The sequence below is a fragment of the Heptranchias perlo genome, chromosome 42, assembly GCF_035084215.1.
Source record: "Heptranchias perlo isolate sHepPer1 chromosome 42, sHepPer1.hap1, whole genome shotgun sequence".
Lineage (NCBI taxonomy): Eukaryota > Metazoa > Chordata > Chondrichthyes > Hexanchiformes > Hexanchidae > Heptranchias > Heptranchias perlo.
The window spans coordinates 8,764,024-8,781,419 of record NC_090366.1 but is presented as its reverse complement, the minus strand read 5'-3'; the positions used below and the strand labels follow the sequence as shown (position 1 = coordinate 8,781,419).

At 46.0% G+C, this 17,396-nt stretch overlaps 1 protein-coding gene across 1 annotated transcript; it reads left to right on the top strand.

Annotated features, from left to right (window-relative positions):
• The first annotated feature begins 2,877 nt into the window (after positions 1-2,877).
• LOC137306124 (transcriptional activator protein Pur-alpha-like) lies at positions 2,878-10,639 on the top strand. The gene is made up of 3 exons (XM_067975183.1): positions 2,878-2,935; positions 5,995-6,537; positions 10,554-10,639. The coding sequence occupies exons 1-3, from the start codon at positions 2,878-2,880 to the stop codon at positions 10,637-10,639; spliced, it is 687 nt and encodes a 228-aa protein (XP_067831284.1).
• Positions 10,640-17,396: the final 6,757 nt, after the last annotated feature.

The window sequence follows — 17,396 nt, the reverse complement described above, 5'->3', positions numbered from 1 at the left end:
GCAGCTGGAGCAGATCCTGCATGCTTTTCTGGAGCTGTGACACTTCCCCCTGTCTCCCTCTCACCTTCTGAACACCTTTGGGGATGAAGAAACTCTTGATGTTGGTCTTGATCGCTTTCCACCAGTTAACCGTGGAGTTGAAGAGGGGTTTCACAATCCTCCAATCTGTGTACTCCCTCTTTAGATCCTCGATATTCTCCAGGGTCAACAGTCTCACGTTCAGTTTCCAAATCCCACTGCCCACCTTCTGGTCCTCTTGTGATTGACAGTCGGCCAGTAGGAGGCAGTGGTCAGAGAAGAACACCAGCTGGACGTTGGTGGATCTGGTCTTGAGCATTGGGGACACAAATAGGAAGACTATACTGGAACGGAAGGAATCGTCTGGCCTGGAGCATGTGTTTCTCTGCAGCGCTCCGTCTGCAGGGTTGCTAAAGACGTCGCGAAGATGATGATGAATCAGACCATGGAGAATCAAAAACTGGGCAATTAGGCAATTAAAAGTCAGGCAATGCTGAATCAGACCTTGTGTAATCAAAAACTGGGGGATTATGCAACTAAAATCAGACAATGATAAATCAGACACTGGGAAATTAAAAACTGCAGAATTAAAGAATTACAATTCAGGGGGTGAGGAATCAGACAATGAGGAATCAAATACCGGTGAATTAAGCAATTAAAAATCAGGCAATGATGAATCATACATGGTGGGATCAAATACTGTGCAGTTAGCAAATTAAATATCAGCCAAGGTAGAACAGACACTCAGGAATCAAAATTAGCAGAATTAGACAATTAAAAGTCAGGCAATGATGAATCGGACACTGGGGAACTAACAACTGGAGAATTAAGATTAAAAATCAGGCTTTTATGAATCAATAACTGGGAAATTAAACAATTAAAAATCAGGCAATGAGAAATCAGATAATGGGGAAATAAATATTTTGGAATTGAGCAATTAAATATCAGGCAATGATGAATTAGGCACTGAGGATCAGAAACATGGGGCTCGATTTTCGGACGTCTGAGACGGTGGGTTTGTGGCGGGGCTCCGAAAATCGGGGATTCCCGGGGTGGATCTGGGGCCCGACTCCAACCCGCCCACTTCCGCGTTCCCCAGTGACGCGCTTAGATGCGCGCGCAGCCCCTGCATGCGGGACTCCCGCCAGCTTTACGGCATTTAAGGCAATTAATTAGATATTTCAGGTCGTTTGCAGACCTGATTTGTGGGATATTTTAGGAGGGGTGGGATTTTCAACTCAACTGAGCGTGTTTCCCGTACTGGGGGAAACACTCCCAGTTGAAATGGACGTGTTGCAGCCACCAGCCTGTGGCAGCTGCAAAAGTCCATTTGACAGGTTGTGGGGGGGGGTGGCGGGTGGGCGGGGGAGACCCTCACTCATTGCAAGAGGTCACTCTGTCACTTTGGACAAAGTTTGGCCTCCACCACCCTCCTCCTAACAATAACATTCACAAACTTGCAACCTCAACCCCAGTGTGCAGACACATTTACCTACCTTGCGGACCCCCTCAAACGTACATCTTCCGGATGGGGGCCGCCGTAGCTGCAGTCATGACCTCCTCGGAGGGCGAACAGCATCACCAGCCTCACCGGCCACGCTGTCCACCTCTGACACGTGGAGCTCCACAACACAGTGCTGTGGCACATCCACCTGCACAGCAGGAGGGAGGGCAACCGCAGAGAGAGAGGAGTTGCAGAAGGCACTCCCCTCACCATAGGGTCTACAGACCGAGGCTCAGCTTCCTGGACCTCTCTGAGCAGCAGTGCACACAGAGGCTCAGAGTCACTCAACATGTAGTCGTGGACATCTGCAGCCTCCTTCATGCCAAGCTGCTCCCGGCTGGCCCGAGCACCATCTTCTTACCTGTCGTTGAGGGCAGTGGTGACTTTGACAGCAACTTCTCCTCCGCATCCTTCCAGGGTGCCACCGGGGACATCGCCGACATCTCTCAGTCGTCTGCACAAAAGAGCCCTGCAAATGCACCTACACCCACTCTGCAGTGACACAATGGGTGGCATCAGGTGTGGGTCTTCATGGTGATCCTCGGGAAAGGGCATTATTGCACAAACCAGACAAGATTTGCAAATACGTGGCAGTAGTGGTGACAATATAATATGTAATGTGAGTTGATCAGAAATCAAATATAAGTAAAAACCATGACAAACCCTCAAACACCTTTGTGCATCCCCTTCATGCTCATGACATGTTTGCCTTACGCTTCCTACTACACATATGTGATGCATGCCCTGTTGCTGCAGCACAGGTAGTGGCAGGTTGGGTGAGGCTGACCGTGAAAGAGATGCATGAGAGGGTGAGTATGAGACGGAGCCATGAGATTGTATGAGGATTGGGTTGAGTGGTAGTGGTGGGATGAGTACTGGCAAGGTGAGTAAGTGCAGGTAAGATGAGGATGAGCTTTGAGTGGGTGTGAGGAGTGATGTGATAGAGTAGTGTTGGCAGTGCAGAAGGAGATGTGGAGTGGGGGCAGTGATGTGGCAGACGGAGTGTAGAGGAATGAGTAAGTGTACTCACTTCGGCTGACCTACTTAGGTCATTGAAGCGCCTCCTGCACTGTATGCAGGTGCGTGATATGTTGGTGGTGCTGGTGACCTCCTCTGCCACCTCGAGCCAGGCCTTCGTGGTGGCAGAGGCAGGCCACTTCGTCCCGTCCGCCGGGGAGCAGATCTCTGTCCTCCTCCTCCTCACCCCATCCAATAGGACCTGGAGTGAGGCATCATTAAACCTGGGAGCAGCCTTCCCCCTGGGCTGTTCCACGTTGTAATTTTGGCTCCTTTCTGCAGCATCAGTCAGTGGAGGTCTGCCCCTTTAAACAGGCCTCCTCCAGCTGACAGTCTTAATGCGACTGCGCAGTCCACCCGCTGCGCAGCTTTCCAGCGCGAAACCCGGAAGCCAAGGTAAGTGCCTTCAATCAAGCTGCGATCGCGTGCGGAGCACCCCGAATTCACTGGGTGCGTTACCCACGCGCCCAGTCGACCACCCGCTACCAACCCACCTCCCTCCTAAAATCGAGCCCATGGAAATGAAGCAAGTAAAAACCAGGCAATGCTGAATCAGATACTGAGGAAACAAATTCTGGAGAGTGAAACAATTAAAAACCAGGCTATGCTGAATCAGACAATGAGGAACCAGAAACTGGGGAATTAACAATTAAAAGTCAAAGCATTGATGAATCAGGCACTGAGGAATCAAAAACTGTGGAATTAGACAATTCAAAATCAGGCAATGATGTAACAGATATTGGGGAATCAAAATTCCCGCTAATGATCCGCTATTATCCAGCGCCCAATGGCCCCTGCTCAGGCAGGACGAGACTTTTGTCAGGCCTGAGGACTTACCTGCAATCTGCGTTGGAAATCAATGTTGAATGAGGATTCCAAGCAATTCACACTTTCCACCAGCAGGGGGAGCTCAATCTCTTAAAGGCAGGCTGTTAGAAATCTCTTAAAGGTAGCTGGTACCTGTTATTTGCTGAATTTAACAACCTGCTGTCGGCACGGAGTCTGAACAGAGATCAGACATCACACACGTAAAGCACGATGCAGGTCCCATCCCTGTGTTTACACACTCATGAGTTATGTTAAATCATTGAATAAAGGTTGCACAACACTAAATCCCACATCCTCCAATCTGCATGCCAGACCTCACCAATCTGCCGATCTGAGTTTGTACCAGGCCTGTGAGAGTCCTTGCACCAAGGTTCTCTACTGATGCACCAGAGGCCTTGGTGCAAGAGGTGGACAGAAGGAGGGACATCTTATGTCCGCAGGGTGGGGGGGGGCAAGAGGCCTCCAGACATATACCCAAAAGTCAGTGGGAGGCAGTCGGGGATGAAGTCAATGCCGAGCACACAGCATCATGAACATGGGTGCAGTACAGGAAGAAGTTCAGTGCTTTGATATGAGTGGTCATGGTGAGTGAGGTCAACTGGGATCTCCTACCAACTGCACCATTAGCCGCATCCACTGCACCACGCACTATATCCCCCATCACCCACCTACCAACAAACTCTTTCCATCAGTACTCAACTCTTCCAATCAGATGCTTCCTCTCACCCTCACACATTACTACTGTTGCAAGCCGCCCAACCACAACTCACAGGCCACACACACTGGCAGCTATTCACCATGACAGGCACATCACCCAGGGCATCCTGGGAATTAAAAACTGCAGAATTAAGAGATTACAATTCAGGCAATGAGGAATCAAACACTGTTAGATCAAATACTGGGTAATTAGAAAATTAAATATCAGACAATTCAGAATCAGACACCGTGGAATCAAAAATTGGGGAATTAAGCAAATAGGAATCAGGCAATGATGAATCAGACACTGAGGAATCAAAAACTGGGGAATTCAGTAGTTTAAAATCAGGCAGTGATGAATCAGGCTCTGTGGAATCAAAAATTAGTGAATTTAGCAACTAAAAATCAGGCAATGATGAATCAGACTTTGTGTAATCTAAAACTGGGGGATTATGCAATTAAAATCAGACAATGATAAATCAGACACTGGGAAATTAAAAACTGCTGAATTAAGGAATTACAATTCAGGCGATGAAGAATCAGACAATGAGGAATCAAAAACCAGTGAATTAAACAATTAAAAATCAGGCAATGAGGAATCATACATGGTGGGATCAAATACTGTGTAGTTAGCAAATTAAATTGCTGGCAATGAGGAACCAGACACTGAGGGATCAAAAATTGGGGAATTATGAAATTAAAATCAGACAATGACACTTCAGACACTGGGAAATTAAAAACTGCAGAATTAAGAGATTACAATTCAGGCGATGAGGAATTAGACACTGAGGAATCAAAAACAGCAGAAGTAGACAATTAAGAATCAGGCAACAAGGAATCAGGCACTGAGGAATCAAATTAAGCAAATAAGTATCAGGTAATGATGAATCAGACACTGTGGGATCAAATACTGGGTAATTAGAAAATCAAATATCAGACAATGAGGAATCAGACACTGAGGAATCAAAAATTGGGGAATTAAGCAAATAGGAATCAGGCAATGATGAATCAGACACTGAGGAATCAAAATCGAGAGAATTAGCAATTAACAACAAGCAATGATGCATCAGGCACTAAGTAATCAAAAGCTGAGGAATTTAGCAATGATGAACCAGACACTGAGGAATAATAAACTGGGGAATTACTCAATTGAAAATTAGGCAATGAAGCATCAGGCACTGAGGAATCAAACTCTGCAATTAAGCAATTCAAAACCAGCCAATGCTGAAGCAGGCAGTGAGGAATCAAAAACTGGAGAATTAAGCAATTAAAACCAGACAATGATGAATCAGAAACCGAGGAATTAAAAAATGGGCAATTAGCAATTAACAATAGGCAATGATGAATCTGGAAATTAGGATTCAAAAACTGGGGAATTTAGCAATTCAACCCAGGCAATTATGAATCAGATATTGAGGAATCAAAAACTGGGGAAATAATCAATTAAAAATCAGGCAATGATGAATTAAGCACTGGGGAATCATAAACTGGAGAATTCAAGAAATAAAAATCAGGCAATGAGGAATCAGACAGTGAGGAATCAAAAACTGTGGATTTAGACAATTAAAAATCAGACAGTGGTGAATCAGGCAATGAGGAATCAAAAACTGGTGAATTTAGCATTTCAGAATCAGGCAATGAGAAATCAGGCACCGCAGAATCAAAAACTGAGGAATTAAGCAATTAATAATCAGGCAATGATGAATAAGGTGCTAAGGACTGAAAAGCTTGGGAACGACCCAATTAAAAATCAGAGAACAATGAATCAGACACTGTGGAATCAAAAATGGACTAATTAAGCAATTAAAATTCAGGTAATGATAAATCAGGCACTTTGGAAAAAATCTGCAAAATTAAACATTTAAAATCATGAAATGATGAATCAGAAATGGAGGAATAAAAAACTGAGTAATTAAGCAAATAAAAATCAGGGCCCCAATACTACGCGCAGCTGGGCCTCTCTGACTTGGACGCCGGCCTGAGCTCCAACGAGCCCCGCCGTGCACTGAAGAGCGAGTTCCTGGTGCAGGAGAACCGCAAGTACGACATGGACCTGAAGGAGAACCAGCGAGGTCGCTTCCTGCGCATCCGCCAGACCTTAAATCGAGGCCGCGGCTTGGGGGGGACGCAAGGCCAGACCATCGCCCTGCCAGCCCAAGGGCTCATCGAGTTCAGGGACTCGCTAGCGAAGCTGATCGACGACTACGGCGTGAACGACGAGCCGTGCGGACAGTCTGAGTTGCTCGAGGGCACGTCCATCACCGTGGACAGCAAGCGCTTCTTCTTCGACGTGGACTCCAACAACTACGGCGTGTTCATGCGAGTGAGTGAGGTGAAGCCCTCTTACAGGAACTCCATCACCATCCCCTATAAAGCCTGGTCCAAGTTCGGCAGCGCCTTCAGCAAGTACGCCGAGGAGATGAAGGAGATCCAGGACAAACATCGGGACAAAAAGGAAAAAGCAGGAACTAAGTGTCACAAAACATATTTGAAAGTTCTTTATCTGAATGCACGTAGCATTCGTAACAAAATGGACGAGTTAACAGCACAAATAACTACGTATGGGTATGATCTTGTGGCCATTACAGAAACATGGCTGCAGGGTGACAATGACTGGGAATTAAATATGCCAGGGTATTTAACAATCAGGAAGGACAGGCAAGAAGGAAGGGGAGGTGGGGTGGCTATGTTAATAAAGGAAGGAATCACTGTAATACAGAGAAATGATGTTGGGACAAAGGATCAGGATAATGAAACAGTTTGGTTAGAGATAAGGAATAATAAGGGGAAAAAATCACCAGTGGGCATAGTATATAGGCCTCCTAATAGTTGCAACTCTGCTGGAAGAAGTGTTAATCAGGAAATAGTTGGGGCATGTAATAAAGGAACAGCTATAATTATGGGGGATTTTAACTATCATATTAACTGGACAAATCAAATTGGGCAGGGCAGCCTTGAGGAAGAATTTATTGAGTGTATTCGGGATGGATTTCTCGAGCAGTATGTAACTGATCCTACAAGGGGGCAATTAACCTTGGACCTGGTCCTGCGTAATGAGGCAGGATTAATTAATAATGTCCTAGTTAAGGATCCCCTTGGAATGAGTGACCATAACATGGTTACATCCCATATCCAATTAGAGGGTGAGAAGGTTGGTTCTCAAACAAGCGTACTGAGCTTGAATAAAGGAGACTATGATGGTATGAGAGCGGAATTGATTAAAGTGGACTGGGAAAATAGATTAAAGGGTAAGACGGTACATGAGCAGTGGTGTTCATTTAAGGAGTTATTTTACAAATTTCAAAAAATATATATTCCACTGAGGAAAAAAGGGTGTAAAAGAAATGACAACCATCCGTGGCTAAGTAAAGAAATTAAGGATAGTATCCGACTAAAAACAAAGACATATAAGGTAGCCAAACTTAGTGGGAGGATAGAAGATTGGGAAGTCTTCAAAAGACAGCAAAAAGTAACTAAAGGATTGATTAAGAAAGGGAAGATAGATTATGAAAATAAATTAGCAAAAAATATAAAAACAGATAGCAAGAGATTCTATAGTTATATAAAAAGAAAACAGGTGGCTAAGGCAAACATAGGTCCCTTAGAGGATGAGACCGGGAAATTAATGGTGGGAAACATGGAGATGGCAAAAATGCTGAACAAATATTTTGTTTCAGTCTTTACGGTAGAGGACACTAAGAACATCCCAACACTGGACAAACAGGGGGCTCTAGGGGGGGAGAAGCTAAATACGATTAAAATCACTAAGGAATTGGTACTCAGTAAATTAATGGGACTCAAGGCGGATAAATCCCCTGGACCTGATGGCTTACATCCTAGGGTCTTGAGGGAAGTGGCAGTTGGGATTGTGGATGCTTTGGTAATAATTTTCCAAAATTCTCTGGACTCGGCAAAGGTCCCGGCAGATTGGAAAACTGCTAATGAAACACCTTTATTTAAAAAGGGTAGTAGGCAGAAGGCTGGAAATTATAGACCAGTAAGCCTATCATCTGTGGTGGGTAAAATTTTGGAGTCTATTATTAAGGAGACAGTAGCAGAACATTTGGATAAACATAATTTAATAGGACAAAGTCAGCATGGCTTTACGAAGGGGAAGTCATGTCTGACAAATTTGCTTGAGTTCTTTGAGGACATAACGTACAGGGTGGATAAAGGTGAACCAGTGGACGTAGTGTATTTAGACTTCCAGAAGGCATTCGACAAGGTGCCACATAAAAGATTATTGCTCAAGATAAAGAATCTCTGGATTGGGGGTAATATTCTGGCATGGGTGGAGGATTGGTTATCTAATAGGAAGCAGAGAGTTGGGATAAATGGTTCATTCTCGGACTGGCAACCAGTAGCCAGTGGTGTTCCGCAGGGGTCGGTGCTGGGTCCCCAACTCTTTACAATCTATATTAACGATTTGGAGGAGGGGACCGAGTGTAACATATCAAAGTTTGCAGATGATACAAAGATGGGAGGGAAAGTGGAGAGTGAGGAGGACATAAAAAACCTACAAGGGGATATAGACAGGCTGGGTGAGTGGGCGGAGATTTGGCAGATGCAATACAATATTGGAAATTGTGAGGTTATGCACTTTGGCAGGAAAAATCAGAGAGCAAGTTATTATCTTGATGGCAAGAGACTGGAAAGTACTGCAGTACAAAGGGATCTGGGGGTCCTAGTGCAAGAAAATCAAAAAGTTAGTATGCAGGTGCAGCAGGTGATCAAGAAGGCCAACGGAATGTTGGCTTTTATTGCTAGGGGGATAGAATATAAAAACAGGGAGGTATTGCTGCAGCTATATAAGGTATTGGTGAGACCGCACCTGGAATACTGCATACAGTTTTGGTCTCCATACTTAAGAAAAGACATACTTGCTCTCGAGGCAGTACAAAGAAGGTTCACTCGGTTAATCCTGGGGATAAGAGGGCGGACATATGAGGAGAGGTTGAGTAGATTGGGACTCTACTCATTGGAGTTCAGAAGAATGAGAGGCGATCTTATTGAAACATGTAAGATTGTGAATGGGCTTGATTGGGTGGATGCTGTGAGGATGTTCCCAAGGATGGGTGAAACTAGAACTAGGGGGCATAATCTTAGAATAAGGGGCTGCTCCTTCAAAACTGAGATGAGGGGAAACTTTTTCACTCAGAGGGTGGTAGGTCTGTGGAATTTGCTGCCCCAGGAAGCTGTGGAAGCTACATCATTGAATAAATTTAAAACAGAAATAGACAGTTTCCTAGAAGTAAAGGGAATTAGGGGTTACGGGGAGCGGGCAGGAAATTGGACATGAATTTAGATTTGAGGTTAGGATCAGATCAGCCATGATCTTATTAAATGGCGGAGCAGGCTCAAAGGGCCGATTGGCCTACTCCTGCTCCTATTTCTTATGTTCTTATGTTCTTATTAGTGGGGAGGCAGGATGGCAGCGGGGATGGTGGGGGGGAATGATTGGGTGCGTGGGTAACCCGCCCAATAAAAAATGTCTGTTTCCCATGCAATCGCAAGTCAATTGGAGCCACTTAATGTGGTTTCCGGGTTTGCCATCCAAAAGCTGCGCAGCGGGCGAACAGCGCACCCACATAACAGGCTGTCAGCTGGAGCTCTATTTAAAGGGGCAGTCCTCCATTGGCTGCTCCTGGAGCAAACACCCACACACACTATGGAGCACCACAGGGGAAAAGCTGCTCCTAGATTAAGTGATGCCTCACTCCAGGTGCTACTGGATGGGGTGAGGAGGAGTAGGGATGACTTCTCCCCGGCAGACGGGAGGAAGAGGCCTGCCTCTGCCACCAAGAAGGCCTGGCTCGAGGTGGGAGAGGAGGTCACCAGCAGCAGCAACATCTCCCGCAACTGGATCCAGTGCAGGAAGCGCTTCAATGACCTAACTCGGTCAGCCAAAGTGAGTACACTTACTCATTTTTCTACATTCCATCTTCCACATCACCGCCTCCATCACCCAACTCATTCTGCACTGCCAACACTACTCTATCTCATCACTCCCCACACCGACTTAAGGCTCATCCTCAACTTATCTGCACTTCCTCAGCACTTCCTCACCTCCCCATTACTCACCCCACCACTACCACTCAACCCAATCCTCATACAATGTCATGACTCTGTCTCATACTCACCCTCTGATGCATCTCTTTCACAGTCAGCCGCACCCAAACCAATGCATTCATTGGTTGGTCACGTCACCATCACTCACTCATGCGTCTGTACTTATAGAAGAGAGCCCAGAATGCACGGGAGAGGGCGAGGACAGGAGGGGGGTGCAGAGCAGGAGGCACTGGAGCTCAGCCGAACCCTCGAGGACACAGAGACTGGCACCCGACAAACATATGGTGACATAACTTTAACATTCAGCACACAAAATATGAATTGATGTTAACATGCCCTGCCATCTTCAGCACCTCAGTATGCTCATCGCAACATAACACATCCGTGATCATGCTTAATATTGCCTTCTGTTCTCTTACAGGGCCTTCAGCAACCGCTGTGACGGCAGAGGGAGATTCCTTAGAGTACCTGCCAGCCTCTGAGGGTGCACCATCACATCTGAGTTAGCCATCCACCAGCGCAGATATTCACAGCTCGGTGGGTCCTAGTCCTCAGTTAGTTGGGTTGGCACCTGGTGAGTTACCACACACGTGTGAGCATGAGCAGACATTGGTGGTAGGGGCAGCTGCGGAGAGTCCGCGTCGGTGGGCGCACTCCTCTCCAGGATCTGCTCAGATGGGCGCAGATGCTGAACCCTGGGGGCCATCCTTTAAAAGGAGAATGATCGAGGGATAGCAAAACATTTGCGAGGTGCTGGAGCGGGTCTCTCACGCACTCTCCACAAAAGCGCAGAGGATGGACTGCATGAGTGGAATGGTGGCACAGGTACAGGAGGGAATCTCTGAGATACTGTCACAGCGACGTGAGCAACTCCCTGAGATACTGTCACAGGGACGTGAGCAACTCCCTGAGATACTGTCACAGGGACGTAAGGGCATCCCTGAGATAGTGTCACAGGGACATGAGCTACTCTCTGAGATACTGTCACAGGTAAGTGCGGGAATGTCTGCAATGGAGAGGAGGCTAGCCTCCATTGAACTTCAACCTTAAACAGGCAAGCAGATACACTAGCACTGGCCTTACAAGGCTTCACATATGTCCTCCAAACTGTTGTCCAGCAAAGTGGTAGAAGTGATGTGGGCTTGGCCCAGGGGAGGGATGATGGCGAACGGGGACATGGAAGTGGGGTCGCCACTCAAAGCACTCCTACGTCTCACCCCTTGCCCCCCTCTCAACCAGTACCCACAATGCTGCCTCCGCTCCAGGTGGCCGAGTCTGCCCCTGCACAGGTGCAGGTGGAGCAGTCTTTGGAGGGGCCCTCACGGGCACCAAATCCCAGAGGGCATAGGCCCAAAGCATCTAATCGGTCAGGGCATGATCAAGAGCAATCTGCCACTACTTCTGCTGCAGCCACAGGGGAAGCACCACGTAAGAGTAATCGGAAGCGAAAGGCGAATGTTTTGTAAGCATGAAGGGGATGCACAAGGGTGTTTGATGGTTGGTCATGTTTTTTGTTTATATTGGCTTTTTGTTAAACTCACATTAAATATTATATTGTCACCACTACTGCCACGTCTTGGCTATTCTTGACTGGCTTCTGTAATAAGGCCCTTTCATGAGGTTCACCATGAACGCTAACACTTGATGCCACCCATTGGGTCACCCTATAGTGGGTGTATGTGTAATTGCAGGCCTGTTTTGTGCAGGGAGGGGTGGTGGGGGGGGGGGGGGGTGCACTGCTGTAGGCGCTGCTCTATCCAGGTGGTGTGAGGACTGGACTCTTCACACTGTCTGATGTTAGGAGAACCGTTCACATATCAGTGATTCCCTGGCCTCACGAGCAGCCAGGTGATCCGCTGTTCTGCCCATGGGTTGCTCGTCCTCCTCCTCCACCTCCTCCGCTTCCTCCTCCTCAATGTGGGTGGCAGATCTGGATGAAGCCTCCTCAAGCGGCACCCCTCTCTGTTGTGCCATGTTGTGCAGGGCACAACACACGACCATAATGCGTCCCACTCTGTCTGGTGCGTATTGAAGCGCTCGCCCAGAACGATCAAGGCACCCAAATCACATCTTGAGTAGCCCTATATCAGGCTCAATTGTAGACCTGGTGGCGATGTGACTGTTGTTATATCGACGCTATTGCTCGATGATGGGGTTCCTTAGAAATGTCATGAGCCATGTATGCAGGGGGTATCCCTTGTCCCTGAGGAGCCAGCACTTAAGGGTGTTAGGTGCGAGGAAGAGGGGCGGGATGTTGGATTCCTGGAGGGTGAAGGAATCGTGGCAGCTGCCAGGGAATCTGACGCACATGTGAAGGAATCTTTTGCGGTGGTCACGAACGAGCTGAGTGTTGATGGAGTAATACCCCTTCCTGTTGATGAACAGTCCTGGCTTGTATGGAGGTGCTTGCATTGCTACATGGGTGTAATCGATTACACCCTGCATCGTGGGAAGCCAGCAACAGAGCGGAATCACACCGCCCTCTCCGTCTGGCTGAGGTCGTCCATGGGGAAGTTTACGTAGTGCGAGGCTCTGCGAAGCAAGCCATTGGTGACCTGCCTTATGCACTTTTGTGCAGACGACTGAGAGACCCCGGCGATGTCCCCAGTGGCACCCTGGAATGATCTGGAGGCGAAGAAGTTGAAAGCAGTGGTGACTTTGATAGTGACATGTAAGGAGATGCTGCTCGGCCCAGCCAGGAGCAGCTCAGCATGAAGAAGGCTGCAGATGTCTGCGACTACCTGGCGACTGACTCTGAGCCTCCATATGCACTGCTCCTCAGAGAGGTCTAGGAACCTGAGCCTCGGTCCGGAGACCCTGTGGCGAGGGTAATGCCTCCTGCGACATCGCTCTCTCTGTTGTTGCCCTCCGTGCTCTTGTGCAGGTCCCTGTGGCACAGCACTGTGTGGTGGAGCTCCATGTGGCGAAGGTGGACGCCGTGCCTGGCGAGGCTGGTGACGTTGCTCATCCTCAGATGTAGTGGTGTATGCAGCCATGGCGCCCCCCCAACCTGACGGTGTGAGTTTGAGGGGGTCCGCAAAGTTGTTAAATATGTTTGAACAGCAAAATTTTGAGTGGAAAGTAAGAATTTTGAGTGAAAACACAAAGATCTTGCAGCCAAACCTTCGTCTAAAGTGATAGAGTGCCCTGCTGCAATAAATGATATTTTCTCCCCATCTGTCAAATAATCATTTGCATCTCCCACTGGCTGCTGGCTGAAACACATCTGTTGCAACAGGGAGTGTTTCCCACAGCACGGGAAACACGCTGAGGATGCTTCAAAATCGCACCCCTGCCAAAATGTGGAGACAATTAATTACTTCAAGTACTTCATCTACCTCAACAACTGTGCCAGTGGGACTTCCGCATTCGGGAGGCGCACGCGCACCCAGACGCGTCAATGGGGATCCCGGAAGTCTGCGGGTTGGAGCCGGGCTCCGAACCCGCTTGGGATTTCCGCGATTTTCGGAGCCCCCCGCCCCCAACGCACCCGTTACTTCACCCAAAAATCGAGCCCCAGGTAACGATGAATCAGAAATCAAGAAATCAAAAACTATGGAATTAGACAATTAAAAATCAGGCAATGATGAATCAGGCTGGGAGACTGGAGGAACTGTGGAGATCCTTCTTGGACGTGATTCTGAACGCAGTGGACCAATGTGTACCCATGCAAAGCAAAGGTACCAAGTTGTAAGGCACCCCAGGCTGGTTAAATGGGATTACCAAGCAACTTATAAAGAAGGGGAATAAAACATTTAAGACCATGGAGGAAAACTAAGACGGAGTCAATACCAAAAGGCATGCCAGAGGTGTAAAAAGGGCATCCAACTGGCAAAGAAACATTTCAAATTGAATATGACAAGAGAAGTGAAGGATAACAGTAAAACGTTTTTCAGTTATACTAAGAGAAAATGAGAAATATAGGAACAGGAGTAGGCCATTCAGCCCCTCAAACTGTTCTGCCATTCAATGAGATCATGGCTGATCTGTATGCTAACTCCATTTACCCGCCTTGGCACCATTATCCCTTAATACCCTTGTTAAGCAAAAAAACGAGGGAATGAGTGGGGCCACTGAAAGTGGGATTGGGTTAGGGCAGGACAACAGATGCTACACAGGCTACAATAATTTTTTTTTTAACCAAGGAAGAGACAGGTAACTTATGTAATCTGGAAAGGGAACTGGAGGGTATTACAGAGGTACGTTGTTACACTATTCACATTACTACCAAAATGGTTACCAAACAGCTGTGCAAACTTAAAGTGAATAAATCTCAGGGGCCGGATAAGATGTATCCAAGCACAGTTAAGGAAATAAGGGGGGAAATTGCAGGAACTATGGTACAAATCTTCCAGAAATCACTAAATGCTGGAGAGTTGCCTTGGGACTGGAGAAAGGCAGATGTTACTCCTATTTTTTTATAAAGGGTAGCAAAAGTATCTTAGGAAACTACATATCAGTAAGTTTGATAATCATTGTGGGTAAAGTTATGGAAAAACTTCTCAATGATAAGATTATGGAGCATCTGGATAAAAATAAAATCAATAAAGATAGCCAGTATGGGTTCATGATGTGGATGTCTTGCCATTCTAACATTCTGGTTTTCTTTTGAGGGTGTGACAAAGGAGCTTGACAGGGGTACGGTAGTGGATGTGGTTTACTTGAATTTCGGGAAAGGGTAGTACCGAAAATAAAGAAAACAGGAATCAGTGGAAATATTTTAGAATGGATACCATTTGGATTCTGGAATGGTCCCCCGCTATTCAAGAAAGGAGGGAGACAGAAAACAGGGAACTACAGGCCAGTTAGCCTGATATCGGTCGTCGGGAAAATGCTGGAATCCATTATTAAGGAAGTGGCAACAGGGCACTTAGAAAATCATAATATGATTAGGCAGAGTCAACATGGTTTTATGAAAGGGAAATCATGTTTGACAAATTTATTAGAGTTTTTCGAGGATGTAACTAGCAGGGTAGATAAAGGGGAACCAGTGGATGTAGTATAATTGGATTTTCAAAAGGCATTCCATAAGATGCCACATAAAAGATTGTTACACAAGGTAAGGGCTCATGGGGTTGGGGGTAATGTATTTGCATGGATAGAGGATTGGTTAAAGGACAGAAAACAGGGAGTAGGGATAAACGGGTAAATTCTCAGATTGGCAGGCTGTAACTAGTGGGTTGCCGCAAGGATCGGTGCTTGGGCCTCAGCTATTTACAATCTATATTAATGACTTAGAATATTTTTTATATGGTGAGAAACTATTAAATGTTGGTGTTCAGAGAGATTTGAGTGACATAAGAACATAAGAACATAAGAAATAGGAGCAGGAGTAGGCCAATCGGCCCTTTGAGCCTGCTCCGCCATTTAATAAGATCATGGCTGATCTGATCCTAACCTCAAATCTAAATTCATGTCCAATTTCCTGCCCGCTTCCCATAACCCCTAATTCCCTTTACTTCTAGGAAACTGTCTATTTCCTGTGACCTTGTACAAGAAAGACAAAAAGTTAGCATGCAGGTACAGCAGGCAATTAGAAAAGCAAATGGCATGTTGGTCTATATTGCAAGGGGGTTGGAATACAAGAGTAAGGAAGTCTTACTACAGTTGTACAGGGCTTTATAAATCATTGTTGCAACACATCGAATACTATGTCCAGTTGTGGTCACCACAGTGCAACAAGGATTTTGCAGCTATTGAAAGGATTCAAAGAGAGCAACCAGAATGATCGAGGGGAAGGAGGGACTGGATTATGAGGAGCGATAATGTAAATTGGGCATGTTCTCATTGGAAAAGAGAAGGTTGAGAGGTGATACGATTGCTGTTTTTAGGATTCTAAAGGGACTAGATAATGTCGACCATGACAAGCTGCTTCACCTTCAGTAGAACCAGAGAACATGGCCTGCGCTTGAAGGGAGTAAATTGATAACTAATCTGTGGAAACAATATTTCGGTGAGCGAGTGGTAAATTTACGGAACAGGTTCCCTAGGGAGATGGTGGAAGGAGTTAGTATCGATTCATTCCAATGCATATTAGATCATTTGTTTCTGAAAATAATATTTTGGGCATAGTATATGATTAATTTGAGACATAACATGTGGTAACTGTAGCATACTTGAGAAGAACAGGTGACTTTGGACCTAAGGTTCCCAAATCTTTCCATTACTGGGGCTTTTCCTCACCTCATGTTTGAGTGTGATGTAGACTATTTGATAGAGATTGATTGCTATGATCAGCCAACAACTCCATTATACTTGTATCATTGCATCATTGTGATGGAAGGTGAAATGGATGGACCTTGGTCTTTTTTCGTCAACAATTCCTATGAAAATCATTTTGAGTCAACTGACGTTAGCCAGAAAGAGAGGAAAACCCAAAGAAAATTAAGCGAAAGAGAAAGAGCAAATGAAAGAGGGTGATTAACAGACAGGGAGATATTTGGGAGACAAGTAGAACTAGGATATGAGGGACAGACTGGCCTGGACATCGAGAGATAAGGAGAAGAACTGAAACGTTGTGACAGCAATTGTGATAAAGTTCATAGTAGGGCAATAGGGGGGATAGCAGGACAAGTCTGGGAATGGGAGTACAGAAGATTCAAATAAAAATGTCACATTGATGCACTAGTTACCGATATTTCTTCCGCGGTATTCTTATGGTTGCAACTTTCATGTAATTCATTATTCCCAAAGGTTACTCGGCTGCATGATGTGTAATGTTCCATCGTTTTAGGAGTGTGATAGTTAAATGTCAGGTGGGACCAAAACCTATTTGTTCAAAAGTGTGTAAGTAATATCAGTAGATGTGCGATCTAATTATCCCATGAGGAGATCCTTTCACTATAAGTAACTCGCTGCTCTAACTTCGGTACATGAGTATTGCAGACTCAATAGATGTGTACAGAACCGAAAAAGATCGCATCCCCACAGAAATGGGTTTGTTAAGAGTTGTGGAGATAGAAGCCATTTATTACCCTATTCTGGCAGCAATTGGAATACCTGGTAGGTTATTATTAGCACATATGTTATAAGTAACAGATCGTTGAACGATATTGTTGTTTGTGCTCTGAGCCTGGTAAATGTATGTTATTGTTCAATGCTTTATGATACAGTTAAAATTTTCATTCTTGCCTCGTTGGTAAATGCACCGAGCAATGTATCACCCGCTCTGTGCTGAGTTGTCTAATCTCAGGAAAAAACAGCCCCAAATTTGTCCTTGGTGCTCCCCGACCACAAAGGGTTAAAATAGGCAGGCTCACACTCC